General features: G+C 37.4%; 1 protein-coding gene across 3 annotated transcripts in view; it reads right to left on the bottom strand.

Annotated features, from left to right (window-relative positions):
• Nucleotides 1–27,777, bottom strand: part of USP24 (ubiquitin specific peptidase 24) — a 136,442-nt gene that overhangs the window by 91,031 nt on the left and 17,634 nt on the right. For 2 of the 3 annotated variants that reach the window (XM_032303304.1, XM_032303306.1), the window contains exons 2-8: nucleotides 16,370–16,535; nucleotides 14,708–14,775; nucleotides 11,187–11,330; nucleotides 10,433–10,555; nucleotides 5,181–5,216; nucleotides 4,786–4,851; nucleotides 1,219–1,284 (exon numbers count right to left, since the gene is read on the bottom strand). In XM_032303304.1, the coding sequence (XP_032159195.1) occupies nucleotides 1,219–1,284; nucleotides 4,786–4,851; nucleotides 5,181–5,216; nucleotides 10,433–10,555; nucleotides 11,187–11,330; nucleotides 14,708–14,775; nucleotides 16,370–16,535 (669 nt within the window). The remainder of the gene's footprint in view (nucleotides 1–1,218; nucleotides 1,285–4,785; nucleotides 4,852–5,180; nucleotides 5,217–10,432; nucleotides 10,556–11,186; nucleotides 11,331–14,707; nucleotides 14,776–16,369; nucleotides 16,536–27,777) is intronic. The other variant, XM_032303305.1, reaches the window with a different exon arrangement.

Raw genomic sequence — 27,777 nt, 5'->3', positions numbered from 1 at the left:
AAAAATTCAAATTATTTTGCCTCTTGTATCTTATCTTACTAAAAAACTAATGATTCTATGTTTAATAAGCTGAAAGAACACTAAATGTTTCTAAAGAACTTAATAACCAGAATGAAGAAATGCATAAATAGCCATCTGATTTCATTTAAAAATCTTGTAGGATTACTTTGACATTTAAAGAAAGCATGTAATACTTAGAAATTGTAGACATTTCCAGAACCTACTAAAACAAATCTTATCTCCCTTGTTAAAATGGCCCTAAGTAAATGAGATATTAACAAGAGGGAACAGTGCAAACACATTGCTCCCAAAGGACATGATGCTTTCAAAGCCATTTACAGTGACTTTAAAAAAAAAATCTCTGTGAAAGTTATAGGTTTCACAGATCTATTTACAAAGAAAACCAAAAAATGAAGGTATTTCTTTCTTTCTTTCTTTTTTTTTTTAAAGATTTTATTTATTTATTTGACAGACAGAGATCACAAGTAGGCAGAGAGGCAGGCAGAGAGAAAGGAGGAAGCAGGCTCCCTGCTGAGCAGAGAGCCCATTGCAGGGCTCGATCCCAGGACCCTGGGATCATGACCTGAGCCGAAGGCAGAGGCTTTAACCCACTGAGCAACCCAGGAGCCCCAAATGAAGGTATTTCAAAGTGACACTTCATTCAGTAAAACTTGTTAACTGAAATGGAAAGGAAACAAGAAAGTACAATAGGCCTTAAGCATCAGCAAACGAATACACCCAGCTGTGCCTGTGTGACAACCTGTTGGATTACGGTCTGTAGTGCCAAGAAATTAGATGAGATATGCCATTAGGCCACTATTTAGCAGTCACTTGGCCAGTAAGTAAGCCCAGTGAGTTGCTCAATGCCAATCTAATTTAATACACAATGGCACTGAATCCTTCAACAATCCTGGGAAGGGGGCTGGGATCTATGCCGCCTATATTATAAATAAAAATACATGTAATCGTATAAATAGGATAAAAGGATAAATTAAAAAGGTATAGAATCATAAATATTAGAGATCTCCTATACTTTAAATTATTAATCATTTTTTAGTTACCTTCTGATTATATTTTTACTAGAAAAATAGCTTATCCTAAAAAAAAGAAGTTACTTGGGATCAGGCACGATTCTGAACAACCTGATAAAAAGATGACGATGATTACTGGTATGTCTTGGGTCACCTTCTGAGTAAATGTAGAGTGGCCCCATCTTACCTGAACCACCGAGGAATTGAGGTACTCCGCACACACCCCTAGAGGCTGCACCAATGCTGAGACTGCCTGAAAACAAAGATGGTGCAGGTTAGACATCAGTGCAAGGCTGTTTTTTCTTTTTAGCATTTAACGAATCCCTTTTAATATATCAGAGACAATCTGAAATGGTGACTTGATCAAGTCATGAATGAATGACTAGACAAGCCATTCTCCTGGAGAGGAAGAACTGATATAAAGATGCCAATCCATTTAAACTGTTACAGAAATTAAATATAATTTAAATCACAATATGCCAATAAAACTCTAGAGGACTGGATGAAAGATTTTTAAAGTTCAAACCACAGAATATTAAAAATTTTTATTTGAAAAAGGAGAGAACAGCTGGTGAAGAAGTGAAATATGCTCTCAACAAAAACATCAAAAACTTCCATGAAGAAAATGACAAATCTTGACTAAAATACATAAGAAAAGGCCCAAATAAACAAGGAGATACATGTTCTTGAATGGAAAGGACCTATACTGTAATTTTCCACACACTGACCTATAAATTCAACATAATCCCAAATATGATCTCAGTGGGATTTTCTGCAGGACAACTTGACATTCTCAAACTCTGAGAATGACCAAGAGAATCTGAGAGAAGAACGATGCTGGGCAAACTGGCGCTACCGGTGTTGAAAACAAGGGAGCAATAGTATACAAATGAGTAAAGAATGAACAGATGAATGAATGACTCAGACAGAAGTCCAGGAACACACCCGTGGACATGTGGGGCTTTGACATGTGATAGAGACAACACATCAAAATAGTACAGAAAACAAAGATTTAGTCATTAGATGATCTTACAACAATTAGTTATCCATCTGGAAGAAAATGAAATTGGATCTCTATCTTATGTAATAATACATAAAAAGAAATCCTAAATGAATTCAGGAACTAGGTGTAAAAAGTTAAACTATAAAAGTATAAAATGAAATGAGTATTTTTATAACTTTGAGATGGGAGAACATTCCCTAAGCAAGTTAGGAAACAAACTGTTATTAAGGAAAAAAATATTTCACATAAAATATGGAAGCTTCTGTATAGCAAAAAGCACCATCAGTAAAAATAAAGAGAAGCAAAAGAATGGAAGAAAAAATTTACTAATACATAGACACGGCACCGATATGCTGAACATAAAACGAATTCCTGAAAGTTAGTAAGATAACCCCAAAGTAACCCAAATAACTAGGTCAATTTATAGAAGAATGCAAACAGACAATAACCACAAGATGAAATGCTCAAATTCAAAGGAAATCAGAGTCTTACCCATTAAATAATGTTTAATAATATAAATAAAATGTTATTTTTGTCCACTATAATGAAAAATTAAAGATGGAAAATATTCAGTATTAACAAGATAAGTAAGGAATGGGTTTATGGAAGTACAGACTGGTATAAGTTTTTCAGAAAGAGATTTAATACTACTGAATATAATCTAAAAATGTATATAGTTTTTAACCCAGAAATCCCGTTTTCTAGGAATCTGTCCTTCAGAAATGGTAGCACATGCACATTAATACAAATTTATATGGGAAGCGGTCTTAAGAGCACAAAACTTAGAAATAATCCAATGCCCATTAATAAGTGACAGCATCAGGGTACAACAGGTGCAGAAACTGATGAGAGCCATTAAAAGCAATGACAGTGCTGACCAGGAAAGACGTCCACGACAGATTGTTAAATGAAAATATGCTACTACGTATAGCTTGATTACAAAATTCAGTTTTAAAGAGAGAAAGAGAAAGAAGAAAAGAACATGCACAGGTATATTTTACATATATATATGACAAAGTCAGGAAAGCTATGCATTAAATGGGTAGTTATTACCTAGGAAGTAGGTATACGTGCATGGGGGTCAGGGACAGGCAACTTTCATTCCATATTTTGTACAGGTATCTTTCATTGACAAATTGTGAATGATATTTTTTTCCCAGTATTTTTCAAATTCAAAACTATGTAAATATAAATGTAAAATGAATACATTTATTTGTACTCAGTGGCCTGAATTTATTCTAGGACATAATCACCTCCTTAACTGGTCAGAAACCAGGCATCTATTGTGAAATTTTAATCATACTTGTTTGCTAAAATTAGAATCTCAATCTTTGGGAATCTCTTTCTCCTATGCCTGAATTTTACCCTCTCCTCAAATACAACCTAAACAATGTAATTGTGTCAAATGCAGCAACAACACAGTTGTTCTGAAAAATGGGAAATATCCTGGAAGAATGTTTAACCTCAAGATATTTGGTAACAGTGAGCGTAAGCCCAGATTCCTGTATATCCACACTTAGCCAATTTTCTTCCAAGCAGGCTAGAAACTGGGATGCTCTGTTTTTGTTTTTTAATAAATTAACTCTGCCAGAAATTAGTGTTTCAACATAAAAAAAAATGAGGCTCATTTCTGATATGGCCAATGACCTATACAGCCAGTTCTTGAGAAACAATAAAGTGGATAAAACCTTATATCTGAATTGATTTTTTTGTTTTGTTTTGTTTTAAAAGCTTTGTTTCTTAAATCACTACTCAGTATTTTCCTGGTCAAGTCACTTCTAACGGGGAATCCAAATGACAGCCTAACAAGCTAGTTCAAGTCCGGGAAGGTAGAAGATGCTCCCTGGTCAGTGTCAGTAGTAGTAGTCATGAACTGGCAGACACCTGATCCTTCAGGATGAACAGTGGAAAGAAGGTGTCAGTCTCTCTCCTCGGACCAAGGGAGTCAGCTGCTCAGCCATGGTTCCTCAGGAACCACTGCTGCCCCACGCACAATACCGCATCACTTAGGGGCAACACATGACCTTCTGTTCTGATCGCATCACAGTAGCTAGCACCATGCCTTATGCGGGGCAAGTACACAATGAATAGCTGACTGGATAACTGACTAGAAAACAGAACAAAGTGCTCTGGGTTACAAAGAGGGCGGTGCTTGGTGAGAAATTAGAGACCGAGTTATTCCCTCTTCCCACAAGGTTAAACTTCTTTTGAGAAAAGGAAGTCACATAAAAAGAGAATGGCACTGTGCCTGAGGGAGAGTCTCAGCTCCTGTCATAGTCCTTGGCTGTCTATGCATCGCTGTCACACCAGAAAGCTTACTAACAACCTTGAGATGAATTACTTTACTTGCGCCTGGCACTAGGCACTACACTGTTATGAATCATGACATTGTTACATACACGTGCACTTGCCACAGACAGCCCCTGTCCTCTAAAAAGCAAGAGAACATCACATAACCCTCACAAATTAAGAGACAAATACCACAGGCAATGGGAAACGAAGTGAAAAAGAGCAAAAACCCCCCCACGGAAACAGGATTATAATTAGGTGTGAACATTTTCTTTGGTTATCAGAACCACAAAGCTGCTCCCACAGAGATAACACACACGTACTTGGCAGACACCTGATCCTTCAGGATGAACAGTGGAAAGAAAGCGTGAGTCTGGGTCCCTGACTCGGTCCAGACCGTGTCCCTTGGGTTACATACCAGCCTGAACAAAGCAAACTTCCATTCTGGGCACATTAACTTACCCCAAGTTCTATATCTTCTGAATGAAGCTTGGCTTGGATTGCTGCAAATCCACCTAATTCTCCAAACTGAGGGGGGAAAAGGGCACAAATTAATTTTTAAATGGTGTATACCAATAATTTAAGCAAAAAACGAAGGCTACCATTCTACTTAATCAACATGCCTTAGGTAATACTGATCTTGAGCGAGTCACCACAAAGATCATCCTGCTGAGTCCTAAAGGTGACGTGCATTGTATAAACAGCACGTATGTAAAAGAGGAGGAACTACAGAATCAACCTCCTTACAAAAAGAAGTTCCTATTACTATCTCTAGCTGTCATTTACTTAAAATACCAAACTCCAGGTTATCTAGTTAGAAGAAGGAAAACATGACTGTATTAATGAAAGTTGAATACCTTATTTACCAAGTCCACAACCCATCCATGAGGCTCCTGTGAGAAAAGAAAACAGAAATTGAGATGGCAAGATGAGAACTCTCCCCATTAACTCCCATATTTCTTTTAACCTCTGTCAAATGTGGGGAGAAAATAAAATACGAAGATGTCAAAAACATTCCAAAAGGCTTTCTACAGGTTTCTCCACGGGCATCTGGGCCACTGCTATACATGACTGTGGGGGGAGAACGGGGCTGCGCCTCTGGGCTGGGGAATGGCATTGCTAGAGCATGGCGCATTCATGCCTTTCTGTGTTGCTCAGAGCAGCTGTCAAGCTCTCCAAGGTGCTGGATAACTTGAGTTAAATTCTCTAAGAAAGTTACACTTTAGACATGAAGAATTCCTAACCTAAGGAGTAGCAGATCCCGAATAAAGTAAGGTTAAGTTTCAGTCCCAGCTGTCCCATTAATAGGTACACTGGAGCATGCGCTTTCTTTTTCCCACTTTCCCTCCTTGCTTTCCTTTTCGAAGCTTTCACTGCTCCGGGGGCTGGATACCATCGTGGGGGAGCAGTGACTGTGAAAAGATGTGGTCCCTGCTTTCACGGAGCTCATACTGTAGCAGTGTCCACAAAAACAAGTAAACCACCACATACATCACAGAATTCAGTCTGGGCTCAACCCCACAAAAGGAAAAACCACAAAACGGTCCTCAAATGAGAAATGGAAGGAGCCTACTCTGCTCAGAGCAGTGGTCATAGAAACCCTCTCTGGAGAAGAGGTCTTTGAGCTGGACCCTACAGGATGACAGCGATTTAGCCATTCAAAGAGTCCAGGCAGAGAGGCCAAAATGGCAAAGGTCCAGTTTGGGGAAGGTCATGAAGACGAACTGGGAGGGATTCTCCCAGGTGGGATGCACTGAGCTGGGAAGAGTGGCACAGGTGGAGATGTCGAGAGAGACAAACTCAGATCACATGGAAACGTGCCCACTGGGATTAGAAGGAAAGCAACAAAAGTGTTTAAACCAGATAGTGACACCTTTTATGTTGTAAGATGACCAATCTCGCAGTTGTGTGGTGGGTGGAACGGAATGCATGAAGGTGAGTGGAAGGGAGAGGCGCAGTTGGAAGACCAGTGCAGTAACTAGGTAAGGTGTGATGGTGTCACCAGTAGGGCAGTAGCAGCAGAGACAGACAGAACTGAACACCTTTGAGATGAACTCCAAGGACGTGTTTACAGTTGGAGGCGGGTCATAAGGGATGAATCGTGGCAGACTCCTGTGCGTCTGACTTGAGCACCTAGGTAGACGGTGATGCTGTTTACTGACAGGAAGAAGGAGGAAGGCTGGAGACAGAAGGAAGCTCCGTTTCAGGCACACTAAATTTGAGATGTCTGTGTAGCAACCAAAAGGAAAACAGTTGGTTCTTCAAGTCTGGTGGGCTCAGAGAAAATGTTTGGGTCACAGAGAACACAAACTGAAGGGCCAGGAGCATAAAGATGGCATTTACAGCCATGAAAATGGAAGACAGTTCTTAGGGAAAGAATAACGAACAAAGAAAAGGCGTCTCTGGGTCAAAGCTGAATGGAGGTGAAGGAATCACGGAAGGCAATGTGATGATTTACGGATTAGGCAGAGAAGCAAGAGACTACAGAAGAACTGATTTGGGGGAGGCAGGAACTGACAGTGACCATCCCTGTGATGGGGATCAAGAGACATTTCCTGTGGCTCTGGACATGTGGAGGCTGTCGGTGCCTTACCGAGAGCAGTTAAAGGGAAATGGCAGAAAAAGAACACAGACTGTCACACTCTGAGGAGTTCATGGAGACTTCAGTCTAGCTAACCTCTAATACCTAAACACCTCTCTAACAGAAGAGCACTAACACCACAGGACAAAAACACTAAAAAAATCTTTTAAAACATACAGCTGAGTTGGCACAAAGTGCTCAGAAACTGAAAACAAAGAGAAAGCAGAAATCGTGTGAGGTAAGTAGACTCTGAGGCCAGCCTTCACGGTGTAGGCTGTGGAACCCCGGTGAGGTCTGGCCTCCATCTTCACAGCCAACGAGGGGCTGGGAAACCAAGAGGAGAGAGTCACATAAAGCTGGAGCTCAAAGGGCTACCTCCTCAGTGTAAGGTGAACTAAAAGAAATCATCTGCAAGAAAGGGAGAACAACAGGGAAGCCTGCCTACCTTGACTCTGATCCTGGATGGAGGGGAGGGAAAAAACTCTTAAGAGTCTATAACCATTGACTCGCCTCACACGGCTTCAATTCTGAAATTCACACTGACTTTGGGGCGCTGGGCAGCTCAGAAGATTGGCCAGCCGACTCTTGGTCTTGGCTCAGGTCATGATCTCCGGGTGGTGAGATTGAGCTTCAGGTCAGGTTCTGCACTCAGTGTGGAGTCTGCTTGAGATTCTCTCTCTCCCTCTCCCCCTGCCCCCACTCATACTCCCTCTCTTTCCGTCTCTAGAATAAATAAATAAATCTTAAAAAAAAAAATTCACACTGACTTTATGGTCTGAAATACCTTAAGCTGAGAATTTATTTTCAAGTGGTCCCAGATTTGTGCTCCCAGGCACCTGGAGGAAGTAAAGGTAAACCCTCTTTGAAAGGAAGGAACTTTAATCCAGGCCTCAAACAATACTTCCAGATTTAATTTCAGGAAATACAACTTCACAGAAAAACAAACACAAACGTGTATTTTTTTTTTTTATATACACATACAGACATAAAACAAGTTCACGTTAGTAAAAACCAGCAGAATCAGAGTTGTAGATATCAGACACAGAACACAAACACACAGGAGAATGAAAACACGAGGCAGGAACATGAGATAATAAAAATGAGTAAACAAAGTCAAAGGAGAATCAAATAGAATTTATATAAATGAAGAAAAGACACTGAAATTGAAGACTTTTAACAAACAGGTTAGACAGCATACTTGATATGGACAGAACCATGATTAGGGAACTAAATCCCAAATCTGAAAGAAATGATCACAACCTACAGCACAAGGACACAGGAAGATGGGAAATATGACAGAGGTTAAGGGACATGAAGGACAGATGCAAAGGTTTAACATGTATCCACTTGAAGTTCTGAAGAGGAGAGACTGACTAGTGGGGAAGAGGCATGATAATGGCTGAGAATTTTCCAGAACTGATATAAGACATTAGTCCTTAGATTTAGAAACCCACAGTCACAGGAGAGTCAAACTGCCAAATATCAAAGAGAAAGAGGGTATCTCCAAAAGCAAACAAACTTCTTACAAAAGCAACAGTCAGATCAACCACCAACTTCTCAACAGCAATAATCAAAGCCAGAAGACACTGACATAGTACCTCTGACATTCTGAAAGTGTAGCAGTCAATTTAGAATTAAAAACCCAGTGAAAATATTCTTTGAGGCATGGGAAATCAAATAAAGCTCAGGCTATCAAAAACACAGACTTAACCACCAAGATACTTGGGAGAATGCACTCCGGAAAGAAGAAAAATGATCCCAGTGAATAGGTACAGAAGGAATGGTACTCAGTGAGACAGTACATACATATGGCTAAGTTAAAACACCATAGAAGAGAACAATGATGGTATCTGTTTGAGGGTAAAGCAAGACAGGAAAGGACTAAAACACTGCACGGTAAAAACAAGGGGACAGAGAGTAAATCAGTCAGGTGGGGAATGAGCACATGAAACATTCCAAGGTCTTTACGTGCTGCTCAGAGGAGGACAAAGATATTCATGAAATTTTGATTTCATTTACGTAAGTTACAACTCCAGGATAACCAGTAAAAGAACAAGTGGGAGGGGAGAAAAGTGGAATCTTCTCTGGTAGGGGTGTGGAGGGCAGCGAATGATGCTGAAGCTAGACAGGGACGTGGGGTCCAAGGCAGAATGTTTAAAGATGGGAAAGACTAGAGCATGAGGTACACAACAGGAATGCTCCAACAGAGAGAAAAAGACTGCAGATACTGAACAAAGGACAGAAAACTTGAGGAAAATGCTTCGGAAGGCAAGAAGAAAGGGAATGATCTCAGGCCTTTGCAGGAGGGAGAACTGCTGTGCAGTGCTGAGAGGAAATGCACAGAATGACCCTTTCTGGTCCTGGATGTCACGTGCGGAGGTTAAGGGGAAGCTAAGGAACATCTGCCGAGTTCTTACGATAGTGAGCCCCCGGGGTTAGTGGCTGTGTAGACAGTTGTCATCCAACCTTCACAACACAACTGCAGACGAGGTTTGAATATTTTGGGAGGAAAGACTGTATACAATTACAGACACAGACGATGAGGCTGGATTACGTGGGTTCTTCCTGTGATGAGGTTTGTGGACTTGGGCAAGGACTCAACACCTGTGTGCCTCAGTTTCTTGTCCATGAAATGGGGTCAGAAATAGTACCCCGCTCATGGAGTTGTTGTGGAGATCAAACGCTGGAGTGTGTACTCACTGCCCTTTCCACTTGGCCTCATCCCCTCCTCCCCGAAGGACTGCCTGACCCTCCCAGACAACACGGACCACCCCCTCCTGCAGTCGGCATTACAATGACTGCATGTACTGTCCGTGGTACCTTAAGTTTTGGTTTTTAAATTTCCTCCGCTAGCTCTAAGTTAGGAGCCATGGCTTACTACTCTTTATATAACTACTGAACCAAACTTCTGGTTCGACTAAAGCAGTGGTCAAGTTTTCTATCTACTTGATTGACTCCTTTGTACAGTTCCTCAAAAACCAGAGTTCGACCAATAGATGTTTAGATAATGTACTCCTTGTGGGTATAATATTACTGGGTACACTGTAGGCCTTTAAATATAAAATCAAGATAACTGGTTCTTGGCTTGGAAAAAAAACCCCAAAGCTTTAATGCTTCTGGAGTTTAAAAGAAAATGATACATAAGAGTACCTTCTAGATTATTTTTTCTAGGCATAATTAGCCACTTCAAACGGTTTCACATGCTCTAGCTTCTCAAACATCTCTGAGAAACTGGGACACCCATTAAATTGGGGTTCTGACAATTCAATAAATAGGGCACTGATGTCAGGCGGTCATTCCGCATTTCGCTAAACATTTCAAATCTATAAAATTATTTATGATGCTCGTTAATGGCTGTGGAAAAATACGCAATATCTGAAAAAAAAAAAGTTAAGCAATTTTATGAGCCATATGGAATATCTGTCATTTTTCACAGACTGTTTTAATCCTTCCACGTAAATTTTTGTGGCACATAAAATCTTTTTCAATACATTTCTCTATAAAATGACGAAACAAGATCATGTTTACCTTTTGGAAAGTAGACACAGGTGAAACAGCAAACATATTTCCCTCCCCAAACACTTCTGTCCAATTCCTCTGAGACACTTTCATTCTGTTTTTAAAATGGTATTCATTATCAGGATTGAAAGCCTAGATTCAAAGAGAACAGAGAAGCACTATTATTATCTATTTCTATAGCAACAAATATTAGCATTAGAAAAGAAGAAAAATATAGCCTTGGACTCCTTTGGTAATGGAATCTTAGAAATATCCCAACAGCGTGAATTCCCAAGCTAGTGCAGAGAAGCGGATGAGTGAGGCAGAGCTCTCCCCTCCTGTCCAGTGGCCACTGGGAGAGAAAACAGGGCGTGCAGCCAGGTGTCCTGGAGCTGGCACAGGTACAGCCGGCCAGCAGGGCCGTAAAGGCCCCTTCTTCACACAGCTACTGGGACTAGTCAGGGAAAAAGGCCAAAAACCAAACCACAGGAGCACCCCTGTGAAAGCATTTATGATGTGAATAATCAGGAAGACATGAGGGAAAGCAATTTAATTATTCTACGAGCTGAGAAAGCTATTAAAATTAGAAAGGTATTTTGTTAAAACTGAGAACACAGAATGAATGACTGCTCTGTTTTTAAAATAAAAAAGCAAGGTCCCTAAAAGCTAAGTTAATATATTTTACAGTATCATTATCACTCTTTATTAATTACAAGTTATAGGACAGTTGGTATTTTAAACAAAATCAAAACACAGAGTACTTCATATTTTAGAGATACTGTACCATCGTAAGCACACCCAGGAGACCAGTGGGAATCGGATCTTGTTTAATTCTCTCTGCAACCAGTTCTATTAATAGCATCAACATGTTGTAGATTCCTTCATGAATTTCAGTACCCCATTTGTGAACAGCACTCGAAGTCAGGAGCTACAGAAACAAAGGGCTAGCTTTAGAGTCTAACTTGAAAAGCAGAAGTCTAATGTTTATCAGTTCAATCTTGAATAATCATGAGATGATTTCCATAGTATCACTTTTACACAGATGACTTGCTTTAAAAGGCCTACAACCTGCAGCCCATCTACTCGCTCAATGATTTCAGAGTCAACATGAGTTTTGCTTTTCAATGTTAATTTCCTTAATTCAACTGAAACAGGTGGTTTAAGAGAAAATTTTCCTTTGTTTCTCTACTTTTCCTTTTTACTTGGGGAGGTCAAATGGTGTAGAGCAAGTAAGAACCTGAGCAAGTAAGAATCTGAGGCCAAATCCTGGAGCTACTACTGCTTTATAGCTGTATGGCCGTGGACAAAAATTACCCAAGTTCCCAGGGGCTCAGCTGTCTCATGTCTAAAGAAGCAAAACTCCTATCCACTTCACAAAGGTGTGATGAGTATCAAAAGATAAAACAAAAGTGAAAGTGTTTTGTAAATAGTAAGGTATTATTATTAATATATTTTGGCGGTCACTATTAGCCAATATTCTTAGAATCTAAGAGATGTGCGCTATATTTCACGATTTGAACATATTCTTGATGTATTTTTAATATTTTAGAAACAGGACTACATCTTTCCACCTGCTGACCAGATGGCAATGGGACTCTGAATGTGAAAGAAATTTTAGAAATACTTTACTAGATAATTTCCTTTCACTTATAATTTCCTTTTCGATATGTACAGAAGGACATTCAATTTTTAAAAAAATGTTTATTGCAGCTATTTTTCTTTAATATAAAACAAAATATTTAACAATGTTGCATCTTACACTCAGCTTCTTAGATTCATTAAAAAGGAGGGAAAAGGCACATAGATGAATCTAGAATAACCACCAGTGGATTTCTCCAATCCTCAGTCTAGTCCTTGGGGAAATCTAAGGCAGGAACAACTTGCTGGAATGGGGAATGAGAAATCAAAGGGAATCACTTAATAAAATAATGGCAAATTGGTATGGTGGTTTCATGTTTTTGTAAGATTTCCCTTTAGAAGGAAAATACTATGCAATAAAAATTCCACCTTGGTCACAATGAGAACCCCTTAGTAAGAGCAGCTTAAAAAAGCCCAAACTTCTTTAGCTGCAGAGAAAAACCCCAGTTCCAGATTTCTAAATACCAATTAGCTGAACTATTTGGTCACATGAGTAATAGTCATAAGACTGACTTCATATAAACCAATGAGTTACTATTTTTTTTTGGCAAGAATTTTTTGCCTGCTATCTTCTTTCTCCACTTAAATAAAAAAGCAAAATGAAGCCGATTGGCATTTGAGAAGGGTCATGGACTACAAAATAAAATATATGTGGATTTAGCACCACTCCCTCTATTGCAATCTCATCTGTTCAGTTTTGAATGTGGAAAGGGAAGTCTATCTATCCTGCAGAAGACGTGGGAAAGACAGGCAGCCCTTTGGGGGGAAGTTGTGCTCAAGGTTTAAGTATGCAGGGGTTTAAGTATGCCAGACTTCTATTTCCTTCCCTGCTTGAACACACAAAATGGGATCCAGGCCGGCCTCAAGGAGGCAGACACGACAAGAGCCCCTTTGGTGTGCCTTATTCATACAGTTGCTTATTACTTACACCCTTCCTTCTAATCAAACATTTGATGTGTCTTGCAAGAAAAGTCAAGAAAGAGGGAAGAGAGATGGTCATCACACCAGGAAACACAGCTAAGGGAAATGATACCAGTTATATAAAACGCTACTGAGCTTTCTGGTAGCCAAGTCTAAAGGCACACAGAATTCTGTAAATTAAATTCTGATTTAATTTTTAAAAAGTATGCTTTACTGATGCGAAGGAGAACCTTTTTAATAGCTCTAAACTGTAAAGAGAATTTAACATACACAGTTTTACATAAACAACACTGAACAATGTAACAGAGGGTACCTTTGTGCTAGTAGTTCCACAAAAAAAAAAAAAAAAAAAACACAACCGAGCAACCAACCTGGACCATTTATTACACTATTACAAACAGCTGAGGACATAATATAAAACTGTTTTCTGAAGTGTTTCTGCACCGAGTTACAGTCATACACTCTAAATATGTAACTTGTCAGTGACCTGTGTTGACACAGGGCTGTCTGGATCTGGAGATCATCAACCTAAAGGTCTTTATACTGATAAATCCTTCTCCATGACTCTGAATAAAGCTGCATTTTCTTTCTCTGTAAATTTATGCATACAACATAATGTGTCACAGTATGTGACATTACAAAAATTCGGCTATTTTTAAAAAAATTACTGTAATTCTTAACAGAATTTGTAAAAGCTTAAAATAATTTTAAATGATAAATCGGTAGATGAATTCACCCAAAATGAACATAAGTCTTGATTTCATGTAATCTCTGCCCAAATGACAATTTTTAAGAATTTCACACTTTTTTTCAGAGATGCAGCTGTTTTTGTTCCTAGAATTAATTTTGTTATTTTGTACGCCTTGAATCAAGGGAGATTCTATCAAGATATAGATGGGAATAATAGTTTACAAATGAACAGTTTATTTTGCTGTGTTCAAGATAAATACAGTCTTCACCCATCTGTAGATCTAGTGACTTCCTTGCCTATGGGACAAAAATGGATGTCAAAACCCAGAAGGACAAGACAGCAGGGAGACTCATTCATTCAGCAAAGACTTACTGAGCTTTTTCTTGGAGGTAGGCACTGGCTACACACTGGGGAATACGACAGTGTCTATGACACTGTCCCTGCTCTTTGGGGAATTCAGGACTCATGTCCTGAAAAGGGAATCATGCTGAGTTAGACTGCTTTCTGAAACACAAGTCCTGTGATCTCCTATTCTCCCTGTTAAGAAAAATCGCTTTGTAAGCGATGTGACCAGAAGGGGAGGAAGCGCATGACTCTTGCTCTGCCACAGAAGCTGCGACACACCTGCCATTTTGCCATGGAACATACTCAACCCAGTCAAACTCTGTACTATTCAAATTCCTCTTCTGTCTCAGTACAACAATCAGTACAGTACAAATGGCTTGTATTTTGATAAAGAAGTATTATCTTTCTAAATGCCACAAGCCTTAGATTAGTATGGCATCATTTCCTCGCATAGGTAAGCCTAGCCTATCTTTTGGCAATTAAAAAGAAGGAAGGAAACATTACAGCTGTCCAAAGACATGCACAAAAAATTAAATATAAAAGTAAATCATTCATAAGCCCCAAATCTGAACTGACTTTGTTCTGAGTAGGGGATTCCTCCATTGAACAAGACTCATAAACTAGTCCCACGCAAAAAACCAAAGCGAAAACAAAAAGCCCATTCATTCTCACCCCCACCCAAAAAACCAGACTAGTGCATTTTTCCTTACCTTTTTAAAGGCTTCAGGCATACACCTATCCATAAATCTTTTACAATTCTCATCAGACTCGGAAAGACCTTAGTAAAATAAATGAAACAACATGCCTTACTACGATTTTAGGCAGTTTGCAGAAATCATATATATCAATTCCAAATTCATTTGTATGGAATTATTTATGGAGCCCTGATTCTTAAGGGATTATTAAAAGCAGAATATATATATTCTGATGAAGGAACAGACTGACAACCACAGTATTAATGTATTTGTAAGAGCCCAATATATTCACATATTTATTAATTCATATACATTTGTTAACAGTATAATAAATAAAGTGAAATGGTTGAACTTAGGTTTCCATTGTCAGAGTAACTTCAAACAATAGGCCTTAACACCAACAGCAGCCTCTTACTAGCTGTTGTTTTCCTAAACAGCTCTAATAAAAACACAAATTATTTTCAACAGATACCAAAATCACTCTTCTTCCCTAAGACAAACCGAGGGAGACTCAGTGTTACTAAATGCACAGAGTTGTGCCTGGCACACAACAGGTGATTAGTATTTGCCAAGTGAATGAATGAATCAACTGTAAAATTACCCTTTTGGAATACACTGTGTAAAAAAACTTAATAAAGTATTTTCCTTGTCATTGGAAATACTGCTGGACGCATTTTTTTTTCAGACCCACTGTGTAGCGTAGTACCTACCTCCCGACAGGTACACAATGAATGCTGCTGTGAAAAGCCAGTCCTAAGGTGCCATACAAAGCCGTGAGAATTAAATTTGATCCCAGTCAAAATATTTCCTTTTGATGTGCCTCATATTTAATCATGGTGGTAAACTATGCACAATTTTAATGAGGGGGAAAAAATCACAGAACAGTGGACCAAGTCATCTGATTTTATTAACTGAATATGAAAAAAATAAATTACTTTTTCCTCAATGTATTTAGAGTCTAGAAGCTTCCTTATACTGACACCCATTTTCCAACCTGGAGATATTTTATTACTCTGTTACTTTAAGATTTGTAAAGCTCTTAAGACAGTGCCAAACATTTAATATGCACAAAATGTTCACTAAATAAATACTATTTTCTTTTCCTAAAGAATAAAAACACACTGAATTGAACCTTAAAGTTCTCCAAGCTTTTGCAGAAAACGTTCATTTCAATTTCTAGAAAGCTTTTCAATTATATTTTAAGGACGCATGGAGTGCCTGGTGGCTCAGTGGGTTAAGCCTCTGCCTTTAGCTCAGGTCATGATCTCAGAGTCCTGGGATCAAGCCCCACATCAGGCTCTCTGCTCAGTGGGGAGCCTGTTTCCCCCTCCCCCGCCTTCCTCTCTGCCTACTTGTGATCTCTCTCAATATCTTAAAAAAAAAAAAAAAAATTCTATTTTAAAGACTCTCATCCTCTGTTGGAGCTAGAAGAAAACAGCTGGCTGAATTCAAAGGTTTTATTCCACAGGGGCTATACCAAGACTAGGAGAATAAACAATCAAATATCATACAGAGCCCTCTCTCTCTGCCTACTTGTGATTTCTGTCAAATAAATAAATAAAATCTTTTAAAAAAAAATCATACAGATGGGTGATCATACAAGAGTGAAGTTTAACGTCAGGGCTCCTATCAAAAAAACTGTCCCCTCCTTCTGTGTCCTGCGGTTTAAGAACTTACCAAGTCTGGCCAAATAGGTAGACGCCAACAGACATTTGCCTAGTGATTCTTCTCGCTTGTAAGGGATGGACCAGTGATCAGTCAAAACGCGGCTTTCCAGTTCATACAAATTGGTTGTAGGGAATTCAATTCCTTCCCCTGAGCAGTTTCCATTTTCATCATTCTTCTGACAAAAAGGGATTATGGGAAGAAAACAAATACAGTCATTAGTGACTACTGTAAAATGTCTCACTTGGACACAGAACAGATGCTGCCCCAATGGGAGCTGTGAACACTGAGTGTGGATTCCCTATCTTTTTCTCATAGTCACATCTTCTGCCAGACTATCTCAGATCCTGCGACCTCTCTTCATGGCGGCATCCCCAGCTCTCACAGAGGCCAGCCCACCTCTTTCTTCTATCTCTTGAAATCTTCAATATCTATGAAAGAGCACACCACCTCCCCCTGCTTTCAGAAGGGAGAGGTTTCCCCAAGGAGTTCTCCGTATTGCTTCTCCATCTCCTCACACTGACTCTTCCCTGACCCTACACCAGTATGGCTTCCAGAGTCCCTACTCTCCCACAGAGGCTGTTGTTCAGGCCACCACTAAGTCATTAAATCCAATGAGCAGTTTCAGTCCCACTATTCCTTCTCAGTAGTATCTGCCCCTCTGCCCACTCCCTCTTCTTGAAATGCTAGCTCACAGGCTTCACTTCCAGGAGGGCACACCTCCCTGTGCTCCTCCTGCGGGTCTGGCTGTTCTGTTCTGTCTCTTCTTGGTACACTGCTTCTTCCTGACCATTAAATACTGGAGCTTCTCAAACCTCAGTTCTAGGATCTTTCCTCTTAGGTGATCTCCAACCCAGTGAAGAGCAGCAGACCCAGAAATCAAGGACTCATTCTTAAAACCCTAATCTACCATTCTACCCTCCAAGACCTGGTGATGAGACTCCCTACATTTCTCTCAAATCTATCTACTTCTGTCCACTGCCAGGGAGATACCACTATTCCCAATTTCACCCATCTACCTTCTTTATGTAACTGCTGTACATCCATAACTCTTTCAGAAAAGCCTTTCTGGTACTCCTAAACTATACTGAATTCCTTGCATTATTTTATACTCCTACCATCCTGAACTTCTCTTTCACAGCACTGCTCACAGACTTTACACTTATTTGTGATATATTTTATGTGTGCTGCACTAGACCAAGCTCCATGAAGACATGGACCCTATCTCCAGAACCTGGTGCCCAACACAAAGCAGGTATTTAATATGTGTTGTTAAGTGAAAAAATACTTCATTCAAACAAAGTTTCAACCATCAATAGGGTAACAGCTAGACTTTCCATAAGTTCTTACCATAGTAATCTGTTATAAAGCAACCTGGGTCTCTCCCCCAAACTGCCTAATACCTACTCTTGTTTCTTTGAAACCTAAATATTTTCACAATTCACTCTATAATTTAATCATTACAAAATAAAATCATTCCATTAAAAAATTACTTTTAGCCTCAGTTAAAGAAAAGACCATAAATATAAAGCAGAAATGATAAAAGTATACAGAAGAAAGTGATTTTCAATCTCATATGAGAGCTAAAGGAAGGGTGACACTTTTTTTTTTTTTTAGGTTTGTGGTTAAACTGGGATGAAAATAAGACAAAAAATAGCAAGGTGGTGAAAAACTAAAAACAAAGTAGACAACAATGTAAACTGGAGGTAAAGGGTGGGGGGGATGAAATAGGTTTAGAATCATAATGTATGGGGGAAATTCAGCTTTTAAAATATAATACACGAAATTACTAAGTTCTGTGAACAAAACAGTTTTACTTAAAGGAACTCTAATAAGAGTAAAGATTTTAGTATTCTTTCAAAAATGTTTACTTGTTAAATGTTTAAATCTAATAACTTAGGATCAAAGTAGAATTAGGGCATACAAAATAAAAATTCAACCAGATGACATACTATGCCATTACTACAAAATATCTATCATTAATTTCTACAGGAGTTAATAGGTCAAATCATAGATGTAATCACTGAATGCGCCTAGTAGTTACTAAAACTACGAGCTTCCAGATGGTTGACTTTCTAGGAGTCACAATAAAGCTGCGCCCTCTCCTTGCTCTCCTGCAGGTGAGGACACAATGAGTTCAGCAGCAGCCTATGACCCAGAAGGGGACCCTCACTAGAACCTGACCATGTGAATCCTCTGATCTTGGACTTCAGCCTTCAGAACAGTGTGAAATGAATTTCTGCTATTCATAAGCCAAAAACCAAGCAACTGAAGAGCTAAGAGCTTCCTCTGGAGCCTGGGAGAGAGGCAAGGGTCTTTACCATCAGTAGTGAGATGAACAGCATGTGCACACTGAAGTAGTGCACCATGAAGGCACAACATTACTTGTGTGGTCATCCTGCCAGATATGCAAAACCTGAATCTAGCTACGAGAAAACCCAATGTGAGGAACACTCAAAAAATAACTAGGCCTGTATTCTTCAAAAATGTCGAAGTCATAAAAGACTGAGAGTGACCCGACAAATAACTGAGACATGGGTTCCTGGGTTATCTTGAAACAGGCATTTTTGTTCCTGTTTTACTTTACTTCTTGGCTTCAGAGGACTTTAATACTGGATCAATGTTAATTTCCTCATTTTGATAACATGCAAAGGTTAGAAATATCTTCATTTTTAGTAAACACACATTGAAGTATTTAAGGGTAAAGGGGCATCATGTCCACAATTTATTCTCCAACAGTTCAGAAAAACCAGTAACAAAACAGACACACACAAATTTATATACATATGAACACCAAAGATGTATGTGTACATACAAAAAGAGAATAATAAAGAAAATGTGATAAAATGTTAATATTTGAAGAACCTAATAAAGGTTATATAAAAATTCCAGATTTATTGTAAAGTCGCAATGTACTTTTTTGCAACTTTTCTGTAAATCTGGAATTATTACAAAATTAAAATAAAAACAATTTAGTCAGATGAAGATATAAAGACCCAGGATTTTGGAGTCAGAGAGAATCTAAGAAAATTAAGTATTTTACACAGGTATAACCTAATGAATCTAGAGAGGTGGGGGTGTACCTATAGTGGTAAAAAAATAAAGTTAAATTATACTTAGTATGCTCTACTTTTGGACTGAAACCCCATTCTAGTTGGTAACATAAATAATTTGTCTTCTAGGGCATCTTGGTGGCTCAGTGGGTTAAGCCTCTGCCTTCGGCTCAGGTTATGGTCTCAGGGTCCTGGGATCAAGGACTGTATTGGGCTATCTGCTCAGCAGGGAGCCTGCTTCCCCCACATTTCTGCCTGCCTCTCTGCCTACTTGTGATCTCTCTCTCTCTCTCTCTGTCAAATAAATAAATAAAATCTTTTTAAAAATTGGCTTCTAAATATTTTTATGTTTTTGTCTCGAATTACTAAATAAGTATACATGTTCTTTGTAGGAAATACAGAAAATATGTATAGCAAAAAGTAAGACCTACCATTAATTCCACCACTTAAAAATTAACCACACCGACATTTTAATAACTATTTTCTAGTAAAAGCTATTTCTTTTTTTTTTAAAAAAGATTTTATTTATTTGTCAGAGAGAGAGAGAGAGAGAGCACAGGCAGACAGAGTGACCGAGGGAGAAGCAGGCTCCCTGCAGAGCAAGGAACCCCATGTGGGACTCGATCCCAGGACGCTGGGATCATGACCTGAGCCAAAGCCAGCTGCTTAACCAACTGAGCCATCCAGGCGTCCCAGTAAAAGCTATTTCTTTACAGACTTCATTTTCTTAAAAATGCATAAATGTGAAAGGAACCAACTCCACAGGCCCCCATCACTCTCTCTCATATAAAGACAGTATTAATGCAGCATTTCTTTTCCTATCTGATTTAAAAAACTGATGCAGAAAGCAATAATTATAAAACTGTGTTAATGGAGCAATGTTTTGTATCCTACTGAAATTAAGTTAAATCTGAACTACACTGCTACAAATTCAGATGTTAATTATAATCCACAGGGCAACTGCTAAGGAAATAACTAAAAAAATCTACCCAGTAATACAAAACAAAACAAAACAAAACAAAAAACCAAACCAAACAACAACAAAACCCAAGGAAATTAAAAATGTATACTCAAAAACATCTACTTAATACAAAAGAGCAATGGAGGGAGGATTAGAGGAATAAAAAAGCATGAGACACAGAAGACAAAGAGCAAAATGGCAGATGTAAATTTTGTCTTATCAATTAAGTTATAATTATCAGTAATATGTTAAATATAAATGGACTAAACACTCCAATGAAAATGGTAGAGATCTGCAGAATGAATTTTAAAAACTGATCCAACTAGGGGTACTTGAATGGCCCAGTTGATTGAGCATCCAACCCTTTATGTCGGCTCAGGTCATGATCTCAGGGCTGTGAGAGCGAGCCTCGTGTTGGGCTCTGCACTGAGTGTGTAGCCTGCTTGGGATTCTCTCTCTCCCTCTGCTCCGCCCCACCACATCCCAGTTCATGTGCATATGCATGTACTCTCTCTCTCTCTTAAAAAAAAAAAAAAAAAAAAGATAGAATTTAAAAATAAAATGAATAAAAAACGATCCAACTTTATGGTATCTACAACTGACATGCTTCAGATTCAAAGACACAAACAGGCTGAACTAAAAGGATGCAAAAGATATATCATGTACACACAAAAATGGCTATACCAGTATGAGTCAGAGTAGATGTTCAAAGATACTACTAAAGATTAAAAGGTATACTTCATAATGATTTTCTAAAAAAGATCAAAATATCAGATAGATAAAATAAAAGGATGGGAAAAGACATACCATGAAAAGAATAACCAAAAGAGAGCTGTAGTGGCTGGCTACACTAATATCAGGAAAAAAACAGGTATTATGCAAAAATGTTACTAAAGACAAGGAATTTTTTATGATAAAACAATCCATCAGGAAGACATAACAATTATAAAAATATATGCATGTAACAAATGAGACTCAAAGAAAGCAAAAAGTGACAGAATTTAAGAGAGAAATATATACTTCAACAAGAATAGTTGGAGACTTTGACATCTCATTTTCAGTAACAGAACAAGAGAACAAGACAGAAGATCAACAAGGATATGGAAGAGTTAAATAAATAATACTACAAGCTAACTAAATCTAAAAGGCATTTATAGACTATTCCAGCCAATCACAGCAGAATATATATTCTTAAGTGTACACAGAACACTCTTCAGGACAGAGCATGTTAGGTCCTGAAACAAGCCTCAAAAAATCTGAAAGGATTAAATCATACAAAGTGTGTTCTCTGACCACAATGGAATGAAATTAGAAATCAAGAGCAGAAGGAAATTTGGGAAATCTAAAAACATGTGATAATTAAACAACAAACTTCTAAATACCACTGGGTCAAAAAAAAAAAAATCACAAGGGAAATTAGAAAGTGCTTTGAGATGAATGAAAATTAAAATATAACAAAACTTATCATGCAGTGATTAAAGGAAGATTTTTTTAAAAAGAAGAAAGATCTCAAACCAATAACCTGACCATGAACCTTATAGAAGCAGAAAAAGAGCAAACTAAACCCAAGAAAACAGGAGGAAAAAAATAATAAGGATTAGAGTGGAAACAAATGAAAGAAAAGAAAAAATAATAGAGGCATTAAAACCAAAAGTTGGTTCTTTAAAAAGATCAACAACAAAAAAAGAAATTTTTAGCCAGACTAACCAAGAAAGAGAGAAGATTCAAATTACAAAAATCAGGAACAAAAGAGGGGATATCAATACTGACCTTACAAAGATAGAAACAACTGTAAAGAATACTATTGATGATTATATGGCAACAAATTAGATAATATACATGAATTGGATATATTCCTAGAAGGACATAAACCACCAAAACTGACCCAAGAAGAAACAAAATCTCAATAGACCTATACCAAGTAAATGGAGTGCTTTGTAATCAAAAGCTTCCCACAGAGAAAAGGCCAGGGCTAGAAGCCATTACCAATCATTTGTAACCAAACTCTCAAAGAAGAATTAACATCAATCCTTCACACTCTTTCCCATCCCCCCAAAAAAGGAGGGAACACTTACCAATTTATTTTACGAGGTCAGTGTAACTCTGATATTAAAACCAGGCAAAGATACTTCACAATGATAGATGCTTGATGAATGAATGGATAAACTAAATGTGGTATTTACAGGCAGTAGTATATTCAGTCTTTAAAAAGAAGGAAATTTTCATACATACTACAACCCTGCATGAACCCTGAAGACACTGGTGTTAAATGAAATAAGCCAGTCACAAAAGTACAAATACTGTATGTTTCCATGTATATGAAGTAACAAGAGTAGTCATATTCATAGAACAGAAAATAGAATGGTGGTTGCCAAGGGCTGGAGGCAAGGGAGAATACGAAGTTACTGTTTACTGAATATATAGTTTCAGTTTAGGAAGATGAAAAAATTCTGGAGATGGATGGTGTGATGGTCATAGAACAATGGAATGTATTTACTGCCACAGAACTATACTTGAAAATGGTAAATTTAAGTTAGGTATATTTTACCACAGTTTAAAAAAATACATGGACAGATCAATATCCCCATGAATATATTAATACAAAAATCCTTCATAATAAACTAGCAAACCAAACCCAGCAGTATATAAAAAGGATTATACACGTGAGGAAGTATGATTTATCCCAGGCATGCAAGGTTCGTTTAGAATACAAAAATCAATCAATACACTACATAGCAGAATAAAAAATAAAAACCCATGATCAACTCAACAGATTCAGAAAAAATATTCACAAAATCCAACACTTTTTCATGATAAAAAAAATTCAACAAAAAGGGAATTTCTTCAACCTGATAAAGGCATCTAAGAAAGTCTATAATTAACATCATACTTAATTGTCAAAGACTGAATGCATTCCTCTGAAGTCAAGAAAAGGAAGGATTTCTATTCTCACAGTTTCCATCATTCAACACTATACTGGAGTATCTGGCCAGAGCTCTTAGGCAAAATAAGAAATAAAGGCCTTCATTCATACTGAAATGGAAGAATGAAACTATTTACATTCATTGATGACACAATGTTGTACGCAGAAAATCCTAAGGAATACATCAAAAAACAAAACAACCTTCTGGAACTAATAAATGAGTTCATCAAGGTTGCAGGTGAAGAATACAATATCAATATGCAAAATTCAATTGTATTTCTATACACTAATAATAATCCTACAATAAAATTAAGAAAATTCCATTTATAATAACATCAAAAAGAATAAAATACTTATTAGGAAGTACAACACTCATACACTGAAAACACATAATACAGCAAAGAAATTAAAGAAGACATAAATAAATGGAAAGACATCCCATATTCATGGACTGGAAGCTAATATTGTTAAGACAGCAATAATTCCCAAATTAGTCTATAGATTCAAAACAATAAGCATCAAAATTCCCACTGTCTTCTTTGCAAAAATTGACAAGCTGACTCTAAAACTCACAAAGAAATGTGAAAAACCCTGAACAGCCAAAATAATCTTGAAAAAGAAGAATAAAATTTGAGGGTCTATACTTCTCAGTTTTAAAATGTATTACAAAGCTGTAGTAATCAAGACAATCCAGTACTGACATAAAGATAAACATACAGTTCAATGGAACTGATTTGAGATTTCAAAAATACAAAACCCTTATATTTGCGGTCAACTGATTTTCAACAAGGATGACAATAAAATTTGATGAATCTTTGGCAAAGGCATAAAAACAATTCAATGAAGGTTAGCCTTTTCAACAAATAGTGAGGGATGAACTGAATACACACAAGCAAAAGAATGAAACTTGACTCCTTCCTCATACACAAATTAACTAAAAATGTAACACAGGAATAAATCTACATGACTGTGGACTGGGCAATTATTTCTTAGATTTCACCAAAAACACAATGTCAAAAGAAAAAATATATAATGCTGAATTCCACCAAACTAAAAAGTTTTTATGCATCAAAGGACATCATTAGGAGAGTGAAAAGATAATCAATCCCAGAATGGGAGAAAATATTTGCAACTTTCATATCTGATAAAAAAATTTTTATCTAAAAAAGAGCTCTTATTAAATAAAATCTTTTAAAACAAACAAATAAGTAATAACTATTACAACTCAACAATAAATAAACACCTCAATTAAAAAATGGACAAACTGGGGTGCTGAAAGGCTCAGTAAGTTAAGCATCCGACTCGATCTCAGCTCAGGTCTGGATCTCAGGGTGCTAAATTCGAGCCCCACCCTGGGCTCCAAGCTGGGCATGCAGCCTACTTAAAACAAACAAACCAACAAACCAAAAAAACGATCTGAACAGCCATTTCTCCAAAGAAGACTAAGTTCTAAGTGACCTTTAATTAGTACATGAAAAGATGCTCAGTATTAACTGGTCCTCAGGGATATGCAAATCAAACCCTAAAGATACCACCTTCACATACATTACAATGACTAAAATTAAGAAGATAAGTAAGTATTGGTGAGAAGGTGGAAAAACTGGAACCCTCATACATTGGTGGTTGGAATATAAAATGGTGCAGCCACTTTGCAAGACTGCTGTCAATTCCTCAAAAGTTAATTGCAGTTACCGTATGACACAGCAATTGTACCCACTGATACATTTACTAGATATACCCTAGAGAGATGAAACGTGTGTCCACACAAAAACTTGTACATGAATGTGCCCAGCAGCACTGGTGACAGTTAAGTCAAAAAGCAGTAAAAACACAAATATCACTGAAACGAATGAATAAATGTAGTATATCCATACAATGGAATATTTTTAGCCCTAAAAATAGATGAAATACTGACAGCATGCTACAACATGAATGACATCCAAAAAACATTACAATAAATTGAAGCCAGACCAAAAGGCCATATACTATATGATTCTGTTTATATGAATGTCTATAACAGACAAATCCGCAGACACAGGAAGTAGATTAGTGGTTGCCAGAGGATGGGAGGAGGGAGAAAAGCAGAGGCTTTTACTGGACATAAGGTTTTTTTGGGGGGCAATTAAAATATTCTAAAGGAGAGGTGATGGCTGCAAAACTCTGTGAATGTATACTTTAAAAGGGTGAGCTTTATGGTATGTGAATTGTGACTGAATAAGGCTGTTATTTTAAAAAGCTGATTAAGGAATTAATGATTATGGTCACTAAACATGAATAAGTATATAAATATATCTAAGAACTTCAAAACACAGAGTTGTACCTAATGATCTATAATAAAAATGATACACAGGCCCATTTGACATTTTGAAAACAGCAATTTAAAAAATAATATATCTGAGATCTAAGAGGCAAAAAGTCTCATGTTGCCTCCTAAGCACTTAACATTCTTGATCTTGAAAAAAAGAGAACAGGCGTGATGTACAGTAGGGTTAATGAATGATACAGAGCAGAATTACATTTTGAGGAGGTTGCTGCCAACCAACACAAAGAGATAGGGAATCTTAAGAGAGGAGGAAATAGTGACATGAACCCATTTTCAAGTTGGTTTAATATTTTGAGTCATCACTTTGAGTAGAGACTGTCCTTGGCAAAAATTACGTATTGAGCAAGAGAACACATGCAAAGCAGCTCAGAACTGTCCTATTGCAACACAGCTCCCAACGGAAATATGGTATTGGGCTTTTAATAAGAACTAAGGAATATAATACACTAATTCCTCATCAGATGCCAAATCCAAATGACTCTCAAGTAACCATTCATTTTTACTGGTTCTAAATGGGTTAGAAATGCATTTATCATAAACTTGGTAAGTTCCAGGCAAGGTGCTCAGCACTGGAGACACAGATAAAGATACAACTCTTGTCTTTAAAGAGCAGGACACATGAATGCAGAGCAGGGAGGGGGCATCCAAGCTAGCCTGTGGATGTTGTGCACGCCTGTGCACTGGGGAGGGATGTGTACGCAGCTGAAGAAGTTTAAGGGGGACTATATTCTAGACAGAGGTTTACAGAGAGTATTATTTCAAAACCAGTATTAGTTTTCAAGCATATTAATAAAACCTCAGTACTCAGCCTTTTTGACCACTTGAAGTAATGTCTTTACTATGATATTCCATCAATTTCATTTAAAATTTTAAAAGATGTTCTATAATACATAAATTCAGCATTTGTTAGACATGCACGATTCTGTCACCAGGCAATAAATAGGGAAATGAACTTGCAAACAATTCCTGAATGTCACTTTTAACCTGAAAATTTTCTAGCAACACTGAATCTTGTGTTTTTATTTCATCACCTAAGAAATATAATAGACGAGTTCATATTGTTAAATTATGGTTTCTGAATAGGCCAGTTTAGGACTAAAATAAAAACAATTAACATTGCTGGATACATAATTTAGCCTATTCCCAAATAATCTTGCTTACGCCCCAAAATACAAATGAAAATATTAAACAAAGCTTCTGTAACTTCCGTAATACTTCATAGCGCTATAAACCTGCTAGGGATTCAAAGAATTGTGATGACAATTTCACCTATTGGCACACTGTTCAGAATAAGGCTTACTATCTACTATTTACTTACTTAAAAGGGCAATTTAATACTCAGTAAAGTATTTCCAACTTAGAGAGTTGGAAGTAGAGTTATAAAGCTTTCCACAGTATTGCCAAATGCTGTCACTATATAGTATAAATCTACCTCCACAGTTTTGATCTTTAAAGGAGATCTTTAGACTGAACAAGTAGGTTATTCTGACAAAAATATCTTTCCTTTTATATTTACAATTAGGTATGTTCATACATGTCACTACCCATATCCAGAAACTTGCCAGTTTGAAAACTGCAGATAAACCAACGTAAATATAGGCACTACCTTAGTTGGTGGCTGAGTACAAAAAACAATGTAACTTATTAACCCTTGCAAATGAGCTTTAAAATAAGCATTGCACAAGCTTTTAAGTTAATAACAGAGTTTAATATTTATTTTAGAAAACTACCTCAAGTTTTAATCTTGAACTCAACATGGATGTATTATTAAAATTTAAGTCTTCTTTGTTCAAAGAAAGCAAAACCTACTCAAGTTGGCATAGCCTGTTTAGAGATAAACTCCTATCTGCCCACTGACTCAACGGAAGACAGATAAAGAAAATTATTCAACTTAACTCCTATCTGCCCACTGACTCAACGAAGACAGATAAAGAAAATTATTCAACTTAAAGAGAGGGTGTTTGGCAACGCTGCATTGTTTCTTTTACTACTAAATTCAATTACTGAGCTATTTTATTAGCCAACAATGTACTCAGAAGAGTGTCTACATTTCTTTTTTTCAGTGTCTATATTTCTGATTAATGTACAGGAAAACGAAGATGGCAAACTGTTTTCTCCATTGATTTCTAAAAACAGATTATCTAAAATAAACAAACTGTA

This window comes from Mustela erminea, chromosome 10 (assembly GCF_009829155.1).
Source record: "Mustela erminea isolate mMusErm1 chromosome 10, mMusErm1.Pri, whole genome shotgun sequence".
NCBI lineage: Eukaryota > Metazoa > Chordata > Mammalia > Carnivora > Mustelidae > Mustela > Mustela erminea.
This window is presented reverse-complemented; position numbering and strand designations above follow the sequence as displayed.